This window comes from Anolis carolinensis, chromosome 2 (assembly GCF_035594765.1).
Source record: "Anolis carolinensis isolate JA03-04 chromosome 2, rAnoCar3.1.pri, whole genome shotgun sequence".
NCBI classification, from domain to species: Eukaryota; Metazoa; Chordata; class Lepidosauria; order Squamata; family Dactyloidae; genus Anolis; species Anolis carolinensis.
Window position 1 is genome coordinate 98,274,851 of NC_085842.1, and position 13,476 is coordinate 98,288,326.

At 41.4% G+C, this 13,476-nt stretch overlaps 1 protein-coding gene across 2 annotated transcripts; it reads left to right on the forward strand.

Moving 5' to 3' along the window:
* Positions 1-1,845: 1,845 nt before the first annotated feature.
* Positions 1,846-9,422, forward strand: rps14 (ribosomal protein S14). Of its 2 annotated transcripts, none has more exons than XM_003217452.3 (5): positions 1,846-2,004; positions 6,826-6,976; positions 7,649-7,810; positions 8,370-8,446; positions 9,301-9,422. In XM_003217452.3, exons 2-5 carry the CDS (start codon positions 6,828-6,830, stop codon positions 9,366-9,368), a joined length of 456 nt encoding a protein of 151 aa, XP_003217500.1. In that variant the 5' UTR covers positions 1,846-2,004; positions 6,826-6,827; the 3' UTR covers positions 9,369-9,422. The 2 variants fall into 2 exon arrangements, with proteins under 2 accessions (XP_003217500.1, XP_008103025.1); XM_008104818.3 differs by lacking the exon at positions 1,846-2,004 and adding an exon at positions 2,125-2,273.
* The last annotated feature ends 4,054 nt before the right edge of the window (positions 9,423-13,476 follow it).

Genomic DNA, 13,476 nt, shown 5'->3' on the forward strand with positions numbered 1-13,476 from the left:
TACTGGTTGGCAGTTGCCATAATCCTTTTTGAAGATGAGTACCTCCAGTCTGCAAGGCCCTTATTTGTTATCCAATAATTTTCAAGTATTACAAATGTTCCACAAACCTGAATTTATTTAAAGAGGTTAGGTAGTCCTGCCCCAATTCTTTCAATATTTGAATTAAATTTGCTATACTCAGGAATTGGGAGTTTGGTCCCTTTAGTAGAAAGTCTATACATTTTTGTGTATTATTTCCCGCATCATAGTGTTTTTAAAAATCATGTTTAACATCATCCTCCTTTTGGAAAAGAGGCAAAATAGCTATCAAGCAGTTTGTGAAAGCCAGGGTTCATCCTGACAGCTACATATTTGAGTGTGCTTATGAAGTCTGTTAATTATATGATTTCCTAGCAAACAGACTACCTTCAGTATAAAGAAAGGACTGAACTGCTTTTTCTCATGGACAAATAAAACATTTGCTGAACTGGTAAATTTTCAGGCCCCCTCGATGGATTGTCACCTTGTCATGTTGAGGGGGCTTGCGTGTTCTAATGAATCTGCGGGCATAACTACCAGCGTCATGTGTTTTTTTACCGAGCACAGTTCGAAGACCTCAACGGTGGATCAGGCAGAAGATAACATGGTACATGTTACAACGGCTGTGAAGGTGGAAGAAAGCTGCAACAGAATGAGTCGTCATGTTAACTGCACCACTGGTTGGGACCCTCACTCTGTGAAGACTGTGTGTTGATCGGCTGTGCACCAACCTCCCGCATTAAAAAAAACTCAACTTAGGAAGAAAAAATGAAATACAAAGATACAGAATGGGGGGACACCTGGTTCGACAGCAACACATGTAAAAAAGATCTTGGGAGTCCTTGTGGACAATAAGTTAAACATGAGCCAACAATGCAATGTGGCAGGAAAAAAAGCCAATGGAATTTTGGCCTGCATAAATAGGAGTATAGTGTCTTGATCCAGGGAAGTCATGCTACCCCTCTATTCTGCCTTGGTCAGACCACACCTGGAATACTGTGTCCAAATCTGGGCACCGCAATTAAAGGGAGATGTTGTCAAGCTGGAATGTGTCCAGAGGAGGGCGACTAAAATGATCAAGGGTCTGGAGAACAAGCCCTATGAGGAGCGGCTTAAAGAGCTGGGCATGTTTAGCCTGCAGAAGGCTGAGAGGAGGCATGATGATGGCTGTGTATCAGTATGTGAGGGGAAGTCATAGGGAGGTGGGAGCAAGCTTGTTTTCTGCTGCCCTGGAGACTAGGACACAGAACAATGGCTTCAAACTACAGGAAAGAAGATTCCACCTCAACATTAGAAAGAACTTCCTCACTGCGTGAGCTGTTCAGCAGCTCTCTGCCTCAAAGTGTGGTGAGGCTCCTTCTCTGGAGGTTTTTAAGCAGAGGCTGGATGGCCATCTGTTGGAGGTGCTTTGAATGCGATTTTCCTGCTTCTTGGCAGGGGGTTGGACTGGATGGCCCATGAGGTCTCTTCCAACTCTACGATTCTATCATCCAACACTTCCTACAGCTACCAATAACACAAGCCCCGCTCGCTATGCTGTAAGTCAAACCAGCCATCTTTACGCTGAACGGAGCAAGGCCTTGATATTCCCTCCATCTTTGGGTCGCCTCAACTGGAAAGGAGGGAATGGACGCAATGACGTCAGACGCACGGCTGGCGCGCTTACTGTGAGGCGACCGCCGCCATGTTGAGTGAGGGCCTCCTCACCTCTCTCTCACACACACTCTCCTCATATTTACATGGTTCTATGAATGTAATTGCAACGCAGTTGTGCTTTTCTTCCTTCGCCTAGAAACGGCGGGTAGAGTGTCCTCTCATCTTGGCAACGATACGAACCAAACCCGAAATGGAAGTAGCGGGAGTGGCCGCCTTTCCCCGCCCTCCCAATCCGAGAGTATTGCTTCCGGGTGAGAGGAGGCGGCCTCTGTTCCCGTGACGCTGGCCTCTTCCTTTCCGGTGCTGGTTGCCGCCTGCGAAGACACTCGAGTAAGTGGCGGAGGGGAGGGAAGGGAAAGGGGCGCCTTCCATCCGCCGCCATCCTCCTCAGCCGGGGCACCCTCGGACCACCTTTGGCTCTTTTGGGGCGCTGCTCTTCTGGGAGAAGGCTGGGACGCCACGACTGGGCGCTCAATTGAGGGTCGGGGGGAGAAAGAGGGCCTCGCCATTCTCTGGCTGTCGGGCCTACCCTTTGAGTGGCCTCTTCCACTGGAAGCATCGCAAAGGCCTCTGTCTAGCAGCCGTGTAGGCCTTGCAAGGTGGGCGCCTATCCTTTCGAGCCGGGGTTCGCGCCTCTTCCCATAGTGAAAGGCTTTGCAGTACAGAGTCAGGACTGAGATGCAAAAGTTAGGACTGAGATGGAGTACATGTCTTTACCCATTCATGCATCAGGATATATCTTAGAGATGGGGCCCAAGCACAGAATTCATTTATGTGTCGTCATCTACACCAGGCATGGGCCAATTTCGGCCTTCCTGCAAGTGTTTTGGACTTCAACTCTCACCATTCCTCACTGCCTCAGGCCCTTTCCTTTTCCCCCTCAGCCGCTTAAGCGGCTGAGGGGGAAAAGGAAAGGGCCTGAGGCAGTGAGGAATGGTGGGAGTTGAAGTCCAAAACACCTGCAGGAAGGCCCAAGTTGGCCCATGCCTGACCTACACCTTACAGATAATTTTAAAACAATAATTCTGTACATGAAGCAGTGGTGTGCATTGAACCATTGGAAAGCAAAAGTGTCACTGTCTCAGCACAATTTTATGAGTATTTTGGGGTGCTTAAGCTATTTTTGGTACATATTGTTTCAGCTCCAGTTACACATTTATTTATTTATTTATTTACTACATGCATATCCTGTCCTTCTCACCCCGAAGGGGACTCAGAGCGGCTTACAAATCAAATGAACATACAATATATTATTAGCATAGCACAATATAAGCATTAAATTACTATGTATGTTGTACTAAATCATTATATGGTAATAATATTGGTAATACAGTGGAGTTTCACTTATCCAAGCTAAACGGGCCGGCAAAAGCTTGGATAAGCGAATATCTTGGATAATAAGGAGGGATTAAGGAAATGGCTATTTAACATCAAGTTAGGTTACAATTTTACAAATTAAGCACCAAAACATCATGCTTTACAACAAATTTGACAGAAAAAGCAGTTCAATACGCAGTAATGTTCTGTTGTAATTACTGTATTTATGAATTTAGCACCAAAATACCACGATATATTGAAAACATTGACTACAAAAATGGCTTGGATAATCCAGAAACTTGGATAAGCAAGGCTTGGATAAGTGAGACTCTACTGTATTATAATTAGACACAGTAATGGCCTAAACATTTTGGTCCCCTCACTCTTTAGTATTTCAGTAAATTATTGTATTTGAAAATCATCCACACTTCTTAAAATCGGCCAGATTTGTAATGCTGCTATTCCAACATATATAGATGACTTACATTTCCATACAAGGCCATGGGGTTTGAGTGGTTGCAGGATTGTGGCCTTCCTTTCTACATTTAAGTTTTTCCTTTTCCAGAGTTGGAAATTCATGATAGTCTAAACCAGTGGTTCTCAACATGTGGGTCCCTGAGTGTTTGGCCTACAACTCCCAGAAATCCCAGCCAGTTTACCAGCTGTTATGATTTCTGGGAGTTGAAGGCCAAAACATCTGGGGACCCACAGGTTGAGAACCACTAGTCTAAAGAGCAGTCCATGCACAACTTTGTTTCCACTTGAAAGTCTTCCCATACATTGGCAAATGATTGCATTTTTAGTTATTTAGCATTTATTTACTAAAAGGAAATGACCACAGTCATGTATTTATTTATTGTAGAATGGATTTTTTTTTATCTAGAAAAGAATAAATAATAGTCACAGGTAGATTATTATCTGTATCAAGACAGATATATACCTCTAATATTAGACTGAGCGTGACTGATACTGTTTCGTTGTGAGAATTCATATCCATATTTGTGACTAACAATAAAGGTTTTGATTTGATACCATATGGTTTAGGAACTTGGTTTAAAATTTTGAATATGCTGACACTGAAATTGCTGTGTTCTACATGAGATGCTTATTCTTTGTTCTTAGGATGCAATTCAACACTACCTTATCTGTCATGACTGAATGTTGGGACATGTTATTTTACAATGTCTTTAACAGAGCCCCCGGTGGCGTAGTGGATTAAAGTTTAAAGGTTGGGTTGCTGATCTGAAAGCCACCAGGTTCGAATCCCACCCGGGGAGAGTGCGGATGAGCACCCTCTATTACAGGGGTCCCCAAACTTTTTAAACTGGGGGCCAGTTCACGATCCTTCGGACCGTTGGAGGGCCGGACTATAGTTGGCCACTGAGCAATAATAATAATAACAACAACAACAATAAAAAAGAGTTGAAAGAGACCCTTTGGGCGATTGAGTCCATTCCCCTTCTGTCTTTGTGCACCGAAAGCACAAGCAAAGCACCCCTGACAGATGGCCACCCAGCCTCAATGTCAATAATAATAATAATAATAATAAAGAGGGTTGGAAGAGATCCCTTGGGCCATTGAGTCCAACCCCCTTCTGCCTTTGTGCACCAAAAGCACAAGCAAAGCAACCCTGACAGATGGCCACCCAGCCTCAATGTCAATAATAATAATAATAATAATAAAGAGGGTTGGAAGAGATCCCTTGGGTCATTTAGCCCAACCCCCTTCTGCCCTTGTGCCGTGGGCGCCGGATAGATGGCTTTGATGGGCCGCATCCGGCCCCCGGGCCTTAGTTTGGGGACCCCTGCTCTATCAGCTCCAGCTCCATGCGGGGACATGAGAGAAGCCTCCCACAAGGATGATAAAAACATCAAATCATCCGGGCGTCCCCTGGGCAACGTCCTTGCAGACGGCCAATTCTCTCACACCAGAAGTGACTTGCAGTTTCTCAAGTCGCTCCTGACACGAAAAAAAATGTCTTTAACATTCTCTGTCAAAGAGGGCTGGTGCCAGTCAAACTACAAATTCCATACCTTTGAGCCATGACAGTTAAGATGGTGTTAAACTGCACTAATTCTACAGTATAAATGCACTCTTGCACAAAGCATGGGCAGACAGGTGTATTTCTTGCCTTTAGTGTTCCTTGTTCTTAAAATGCTGGATTGAAAATGAAGTTGGTGGAGTAACCTCTAGCAGTCTTCACCTGTGTTTTGCTCATAATGAGTTGCTTGGGATACATTGAAGAGTACAGATTTCATAGCAGGCTATGTGATAAGCAAAAGGCTGGACTTGATAGCCTTTGTGGTCTCCAGGATTCTATTTTTAAGTGTTACGGCCAGAGGAAAGAAATTCACCTCAGGTCTGATGATTCCCTGCCTAAATGTCTTAAAGGTACCAGATCCTGTCTGATCTTGGACACTAAGCAGGACCATCTCTGGTTAGAACTTGGGTGGGAGGCCAACAATTAATATCATATGCTGTGGGATATATTTCAGAGGAAGGAACTGGCAAAATTATTTCTGAATATTCCTTGCCTAAGGAGAACATATGAAATTCCTATAATAATAATAATAATAGTAATAATAATTTTATTTTTATACGCCGCCCCATCTCCCCGAAGGGACTCGGGGCGGCTTACATGGGGTCAAGCCCAGACATCAGACAATATAAAAACATAGCAATAAAACAAGTCAATCAACAATAAAACAAATCATAAAACAAATGAGGTCATATACAATAAATATACTGATAAAATCCTGGTTTGGCTCCAAAAAGAACTGGGCCAAAAGTGCAAGTAGTGTCAGTACCATCAAGGAGAGGTAGATACCAGAGCTATTGTTCCCATTAAAGTGCTGGGGAAGGTGTACACAAGGGACTATGGTTGCTATAAGCCAACAGGTGGTTTGAAGGCATACACACACACATAAGATGTTTCTGGGGCATCTTTGTTTTAAATGTAATGTACTCTGGGGAGTACTGACTTTTCTGACGCTATTTGATTAGTGCTTTCCTTGCCATGCAAGTAAATAGTATTCAGAGGTGAAATAACATTGAATTCTTCAGACCTCTAACTATGGTGCTTGATAGCATACAATATTGCCAAAATAGTTTTTTTAATGAAGACCACAATATTAATTGGGATTTGCATCCTTTGTTTAATGAAACCAGCATTCAGAATGTTTAGGCGCAAGTTTACTGGAAATTACTATGATCTTTAAGGTCATCAAAAAGTTTTTGAATTTTGGTTGGTCTTGCAATATTGTTTCAGTTTAAAAAGACATTAAAACTCTTAGATTCATTGGATATGCTTTAATCATGACTGCAACTTTACTAAACCATGGTGTAATTAAATGCTATTCAGCATGTTTTCTCTTGGATGTATAAGAAGAATGATCATTCTTCTTGATACTGGACCCATTGTTCTGTCTCTTGCTTTGTTTTTTGCCAGCAGAGCAAGATAGTTACTGCAGAGACTGTTACCATTTTTCTCTCAGCAGATGAATTCTTTGCTCTGCCCCTTGTCTCTATTATAAAAAGACATATATTGGAATATAAAATTCCAACTTTATGCAGTAATTTCCTTTTGGTCTCCTGGAAGGCAAAGCTGGTTGTTTCGGAGGTAACTGAATTGCTAGGACTGATTCATGTTAAAAGAAGTGTCTCTCAGCATGAGTTCCTCTACTGGTATTCTTTAAGATGGTTTGCTTATAAGAATTGGGCCTGCATTGCTCAGCTTGCATCATAATCTAATACATCATTATGAATAGTAGTGCTCCCAGAGAAAGTACTATATTGTCTTATGCCTCCTCCATAACTTCTTGTTTTCTTACACAGAAATGGCACCTCGTAAGGGCAAGGAAAAGAAGGAAGAGCAGGTCATCAGTTTGGGACCCCAAGTTGCTGAAGGAGAGAATGTGTTTGGAGTCTGCCACATCTTTGCTTCCTTCAATGACACTTTTGTCCACGTAACTGATCTGTCTGGCAAGTGAGTAGTTCACATTTTAGGCTGCCTGCCTTTAATGTTTTCTAAAATGGAAAATGTAGAAGAGTGGTTACACTCTAAAGCAAGCATATATTCTATCTATATCTCTATTTAGCTACCACAGGTTATTTCCCCCCCCCCCCCCCACACACACACACTAAATATATATATTGAATGGACAACATTTAGAAGGATGGGGTTTTGGTGAATGCATTGTCAATAGTGTTTTATGGCATTGTCTCTGTACCAGCCTTTGCTAAGGGCAAGGCTTTCCACCAGCCATGCACAGGAACCCCGCTTCTTGCTGCCTGTTTGAGTCTGCAGAAAGGGCTTGCCATCTAACAATCTCCTCAAATGGTGATTAGCATTTATCCTGTTGAGTGGCAAACTCTGCTATCCTGCACGTAGTCTAGTAAACATTTAGACCATCATCCTTCTGAACACACCTACTTGGACAAATGTATGTCATTAGTGTAACTGCTTCAAGTATTACAAACAGACCTTGAGTTAAGTATAGGAGCCATAGATCTTAAATTGTTCAGGTACATGCCCCTCTTTTTGGCAAGCCCGTGAAAAGATTTGGAAATTGCCCTTTTTTGGCAGAGAAATTGCCTGTAAAAATGAGACTGGGCATAGGTTCCTCCACTAATGTCTTGTTTCCTCTTCTTTGCTCAGAGAAACAATCTGTCGGGTCACTGGTGGGATGAAAGTGAAGGCTGACAGAGATGAGTCTTCTCCTTATGCGGCCATGTTGGCTGCCCAGGATGTGGCTCAAAGGTGCAAGGAGCTGGGGATCACTGCCCTTCACATCAAGCTGAGGGCGACAGGGGGAAACAGGTACTTCATTCATCCTATGTCAGTTGTGCACAGTTAAGGGAGTTGAAATGGTAAACGTTCAATGATATTCTGGAGCAAAATCTGATGTCTCCCGTATATGTTAGATTACATGTCACATCAGGCTGCGTGGCCATTGGCTATGCTCTGATAGTGATTATTGTTCGGCACAACTGGAGCACCAGATCAGGAGGACTACTGAGTCAAGATTTGGGGATGTGTATGTAGGACAAAGGGAAAGCCTTTTACCATTGAATACTAATATTTGCCCGTATTCCCTGGTAGTTTATAACCTTTGTTGAGTATTTGGTCCTTTTGTAGAATGAGTACTTTTAGATAGTCCCTGTTATGGTTTGGATAAGTGTAGATGGAAGTTCTTGCTCATACCAGTGATAGGGCATAGATGCCAGTACAATTGCTACTTGTTAATATTGTTTAGCCACAGTTGCATACATTTTAGTTGACTCAATTCAGTTTAAACCTTATGTTCACAGGAGGTGGAAGGTTGCTTTGCCAGTGGTCAGGCAAACACTAACCAATTATTTCATTTTATTATTTGCAGAACAAAGACTCCTGGACCCGGAGCCCAGTCCGCCCTCAGGGCTTTGGCTCGATCTGGCATGAAAATTGGGCGTATTGGTGAGTTGCCTGAGAAGCAGCCATGTTTACTAGTCAAGGCATCTTTCAGGGAGATGTATTTGAAATATGCTTATCTTCACTGCTGTTCTGTTATTCCTACCTTGTCACAGTGGCCTCAAGCCTAATGTTATTCCTGTCTGTTATATCAACTGAATTTCCCTGTGGGTTGACTCAGTATTCAGAAGTTAATTTAATGAATTTACTCCAGTTGGATTTCAGCTAATCTGTACAGGTTTGCTGTAAGAATCCTGTCCTACAAGGCTTCTCTTACGGGATGTATGTAAGGACACTATATGTAATAGGGTGATTGCTTAGGCTTTAGATATTTTGGACTGAGCACCCATGATATCCTGTGTTACTAGTCATGTTGGTTGGAGGTTCTGGGAATTTAACACATCTGAAAAATTCCCATAGAGATACATCTTGAACTATTACAAGATTCTCAGTTAAGCCAGGAAATTACCCAGTACCTACTAGTTATGGCCTTTTGTCAGAAAGAATTGGAAGCTACACTTCAATAATACAACTTGTTTCATGTTGAAAACTGTTGCTGTGTTATGAATTGTTCCAGCATTTCCTAGTAGCTCTGTTGTTGTTGTTTTTTTTCTGATGTGGTTCTACAAATTTAATCTGAAATTGGTTTTTCACATCCAGAATTTAAGAAGCTGTAAATGAGAAGTAGACTGTAGCAGTCTGTCTCATGACCCAATATTAGAGTGGTCTTTTAATACCTATTCAGTTATTATTTTTCATACAGTGAAAGATTCAGTGACATCTTAGTCTGATGGCTTAGGGGGTGGGGGCTTGTGCATGGGAGAAACCTGCTTCTGAGTCTGAAATGCTTTTTCCCACAGAGGATGTCACCCCCATTCCTTCAGACAGCACCCGCAGAAAGGGCGGTCGCCGTGGTCGTCGTCTGTAAACAGGAGCTGTTATCTTTTATCATTAAAGATTTCCAATAAATGTTTTGTTCTCATTTGTTCTCTTGTATACGTTGAGTCATTGCTGGTTTCCTATGAAATGTATCCTTGGGTTGACTTTCCCAATAATTGGTTACTTGAAAAGCATTCTCTCTGTAGGGAGCTTTTCTGTGCGTTGTTAGCTCTCATAGGCATTTCTATGGAATCATTTTCCTTCTTTGAATTATTTTTCTGTCAAGCTGATTGTGCTACATAGCCCAAGTTTTAAAAACATCTTTTTACAAACTGAAGACAATTTTTCTGGAGTGCAGTTTTGAATGTGGTAGCTGAGTCCAGATAGAAAACAGGTTCTGCATAATACATGTTCAGTTCTTGTTTCCTGAATGTCCCATGGAGAATCCTTCAGAATTTGGCACACTGGTATCCAACTCTGGTATTAACATCTTTCTTTACTATTTAGCTAAACCCAGGATGATGATTTTCATGTTTACATTTGCCACACACAACTCTTTTTAATGATTTTATTGAAGTTTTACCTTGTAAAATAGAGTAAATTAACATCGAAAGAGTGAGAACATTTGATTGTATAGAAAGTAGGAAAACAAGAAAAATTGATCAAAGAAGAAGAAGAAAAAGGGGAAAAAACAAAAGCAAAACTAGAGTGTCCATCTATATATCTATATCCTATTCTACTCTATATCCATAATAAAAGTGAAAACCCGTATGTGTGTATGGGGCATGGGTATCTGCTCACACACACAGCCTCCTGCCTCCACAAACAGGCTACTGTTCCCAGTCCTAAGGAGCCAGCAAGTCACTCTTTTCCACTGACATTGTGGTTACAGCGAGCTCCATGGACATGTAGCCCAAACTCAGCCAATGTCCTTCCCAAACACTACGGCCCACCACCCAAGGAATGCTTTCATTTGGGGACCATTTCATCCTAGATTTTGCATTTTCCTCCACCATAGGCAGGCATCCCAAGGTTCTCTATTGGTGTGAAATTTGCATAACCCCACCCACTGCCCTTCCCTTTCCAGTCTGTCTGCAGAACAAACAGCACAACTACACTTCTGGAGGGGTTTGGGGGATTGACTCGTCATGGTGGAAGTTGTAGTTCACCCTGCATCAAATCAGAGCACTGTGACTCCTACTGGGGAATGTAGAGGAGTTGTAGTTCACCTACACCCATAATGCTACCCTGTTTCCCCGAAAATAAGACATCCCCAAAAAATAAGACCTAGCAGAGGTTTTGCTGAATTGCTAAATATAAGGCCTCCCCCGAAAATAAGACCTAGCAAAGTTTTTGTTTGGAAGCATGCCCGGCACCCGCCAAACAAAACACCAGAACTTGCAGGATCGGTAAATGTACATACCAGTTGTACATGGAAATAATGGTAATAATATATTAAAATGTTATATTATTTATACAGTAGAGTCTCACTTATCCAACATAAATGGGCCAGCAGAATGTTGGATAAGCGAATATGTTGGATAATAAGGAGGCATTAAGGAAAAGCCTATTAAATATCAAATTAAGTTATGATTTTACAAATGAAGCACCAAAACATCATGTTAGACAACAAATTTGGCAGAAAAAGTAGTTCAATATGCAGTAATGCTATGTAGTAATTACTGTATTTATGAATTTAGCACCAAAATATCACGATATATTGAAAACATTGACTACAAAAATGCGTTGGATAATCCAGAATGTTGGATAAGCGAGTGTTGGATAAGTGAGACTACTGTATTTATACAGTAGTAACAAGAAATTCTTGACAGGAGTCATAGTTTGTCTGGTTTGGTTATATTGGTTTGTTATGACAACTACTGTACAGTATAGGATAAATTTTCATTTTTTTGTTCAACAATAAATGTGAATTCTTCTTCATGGAAAAAATAAGACATCCCCTAAAAATAAGACCTAGCACATCTTTGGGAGCAAAAAATAATATAAGACACTGTCTTATTTTCGGGGAAACACGGTATGAACCCAAACAATGATGGCTCTGGGCCAAATTTGCCATGCATACTTGATACGCCCAGATTTGAATACTGGTGGGTTTTGAGGGGATTTGGTCTGGACATTTGGGAGTATGGGTACTGGATTTATAGTTCACCTGCAATGAATGAGCATCCTGAACCCATCCGATGATGGACCACAACCAAACTTGGCACAAAGAGCCCCCATAACCAAAAGAGCATGTTGGACAAGTTTGGGGGGAAAGGGAGTTATAGTTCACCTGCATCTAGAGAAACAGTGACCCCACCGACTGGGACCAAACTGCACAGAGAAGCCTCATGACCAACTGAACAAACTGCAGGGGTTGGTGGGAATGGGCCTTGGTTTTGGGAGTTGTAGTTCACCTGCATCCAAGGAACACTGAACCCAGCAATGACGGATCTGCACCAAACTTGGCACACAGACTCAACATAGCCTGCTGTGGATACTGACAGCTGCTTCGACAATGGGACTTGCATATGGGAGTTGTAGTTCAGCCACACCCACTGAACCCAGCTGACTTTGGATCTAGACTAAACTTGGAACACAGGCAAATAATGCCTTTTTCAAATAACCCGGGCACCGCTGGGTCCCCAAGCTAGTATTTGTATAAAAAAGAGAAAAAAATAATTAAAAAGTATAAGTAAAATGTATAGAAACAAAGAGAAAAAAAAGTTCATTGACTTCCTTCTTATTCTTGCTAGCCCTAATATTCAATGTAAGTTAACTTGTTTTAAATTTACTTCCCCTCATCTTCTTATCCTTAAGACTGATTACTTTCAACAAAGGAGGTCTATTTTCATCTGTTTCAAATAGTCTTTTATGAGGTCCCAGTTAGTTCCTTTCTTGGGAAGGCCTTGGTTGGGTGACAAGCAATATGTAAAGTCTATCCATGTTCATAATCTCTAGCACTGTGCAACCAGTATTCTTTTTTCAGTGTTTCTGTTTGTCTCCAGTTTCTGGCATAAACTATTCTAGCTGCAGTGACCACACTCAACTCTTTTGGAGGATTTTTTTTTACTAGAGCCATCAGTGTAAGAAATAAATTATATGTCCAGCATAATGCAACTCTGGTGGAGCTCTGACTTTGTAATATTCTCCTGTACAGATACAAGTTGTGGTAGACTTCATTTTCTTTTTGGAGCCAAACCTTAATATGTCTTGAGTTTATTTACTTTGTTACTTGTTTTTAAAATATAACTTCTTTGTGGGATACTGTGTTTTTATATATTAAACAATACTAAAATTATGGGGCAATTAGAAGGGGGGAAACCTTTGAAAATAAGGATTCACTAACTTGGACATATACATTTGGATTTACAATTAATGATTTATACAGTCCTCCATGTGGAACATGAACTCTGGTTGTCATTGGACTCATAAACCCTTAATATAAGAGTTCTGCTTTCTATGAATGTATGTGTGTTTGTAACACATTGATTATATTTTGTTTTAGAGACTGCTTTTGGAAGCATTTAGTATATTTTGAATCTATATCATCCTTGTTTGTACATTGAATGTTCTATGACAATAACATATATAGGAAATAGTGTCTTATAGTTTATATTATTAGATTACATTTTTGGTTATAGTGGCCTCTTGCCTTTGCGTTTCGGGGAATCCCTTCTCTGTACTGTCTAAAATAATAACATTATTTTGGACTCTTAGTGCAAAGTGCTAGTCATATTTTCCACCTTCTAGATGCATGTTACCTTTTACTTACTTAACCATCTTGCTAATGCTGTGCTTACTAAGATTTGTTACCTTTTAAAATAAAATTATGAGAAAGTCACAAGGCACTTGCCATCATTACAGGAAAATATTAATATTCCAACAATATAACTTATGCCAAGTTGACACAGCATCAGAAGGAGCCCCCGGTAGAGCAATGGGTTAAACCCTTGTGCCGGCAGGACCGCTGACCTGGAGGTTGGGTTGCTGACTGGAAGGTTGCCGGTTCGAATCCAGGGAGAGCGGGTGAGCTCCCTCTGTCAGCTCCCCATGCGAGGACATGAGAGAAGGCTCCCACAAGGATGGTAAAACATCAGTCATCTGGGCATCCCCTGGGCAACGTCCTTACAGACAGCTAATTCTCTCACACTAGA

Bases quoted from the DNA above. Each gene is read 5' to 3' on its own strand.
- rps14 (XM_003217452.3), top strand. From the start codon at position 6,828: ATGGCACCTCGTAAGGGCAAGGAAAAGAAGGAAGAGCAGGTCATCAGT. The intron at 7,811-8,369 runs GTACTTCATTCA...TATTATTTGCAG, and splicing joins AGGGCGACAGGGGGAAACAG to AACAAAGACTCCTGGACCCG. The intron at 8,447-9,300 runs GTGAGTTGCCTG...TTTTTCCCACAG, and splicing joins CATGAAAATTGGGCGTATTG to AGGATGTCACCCCCATTCCT.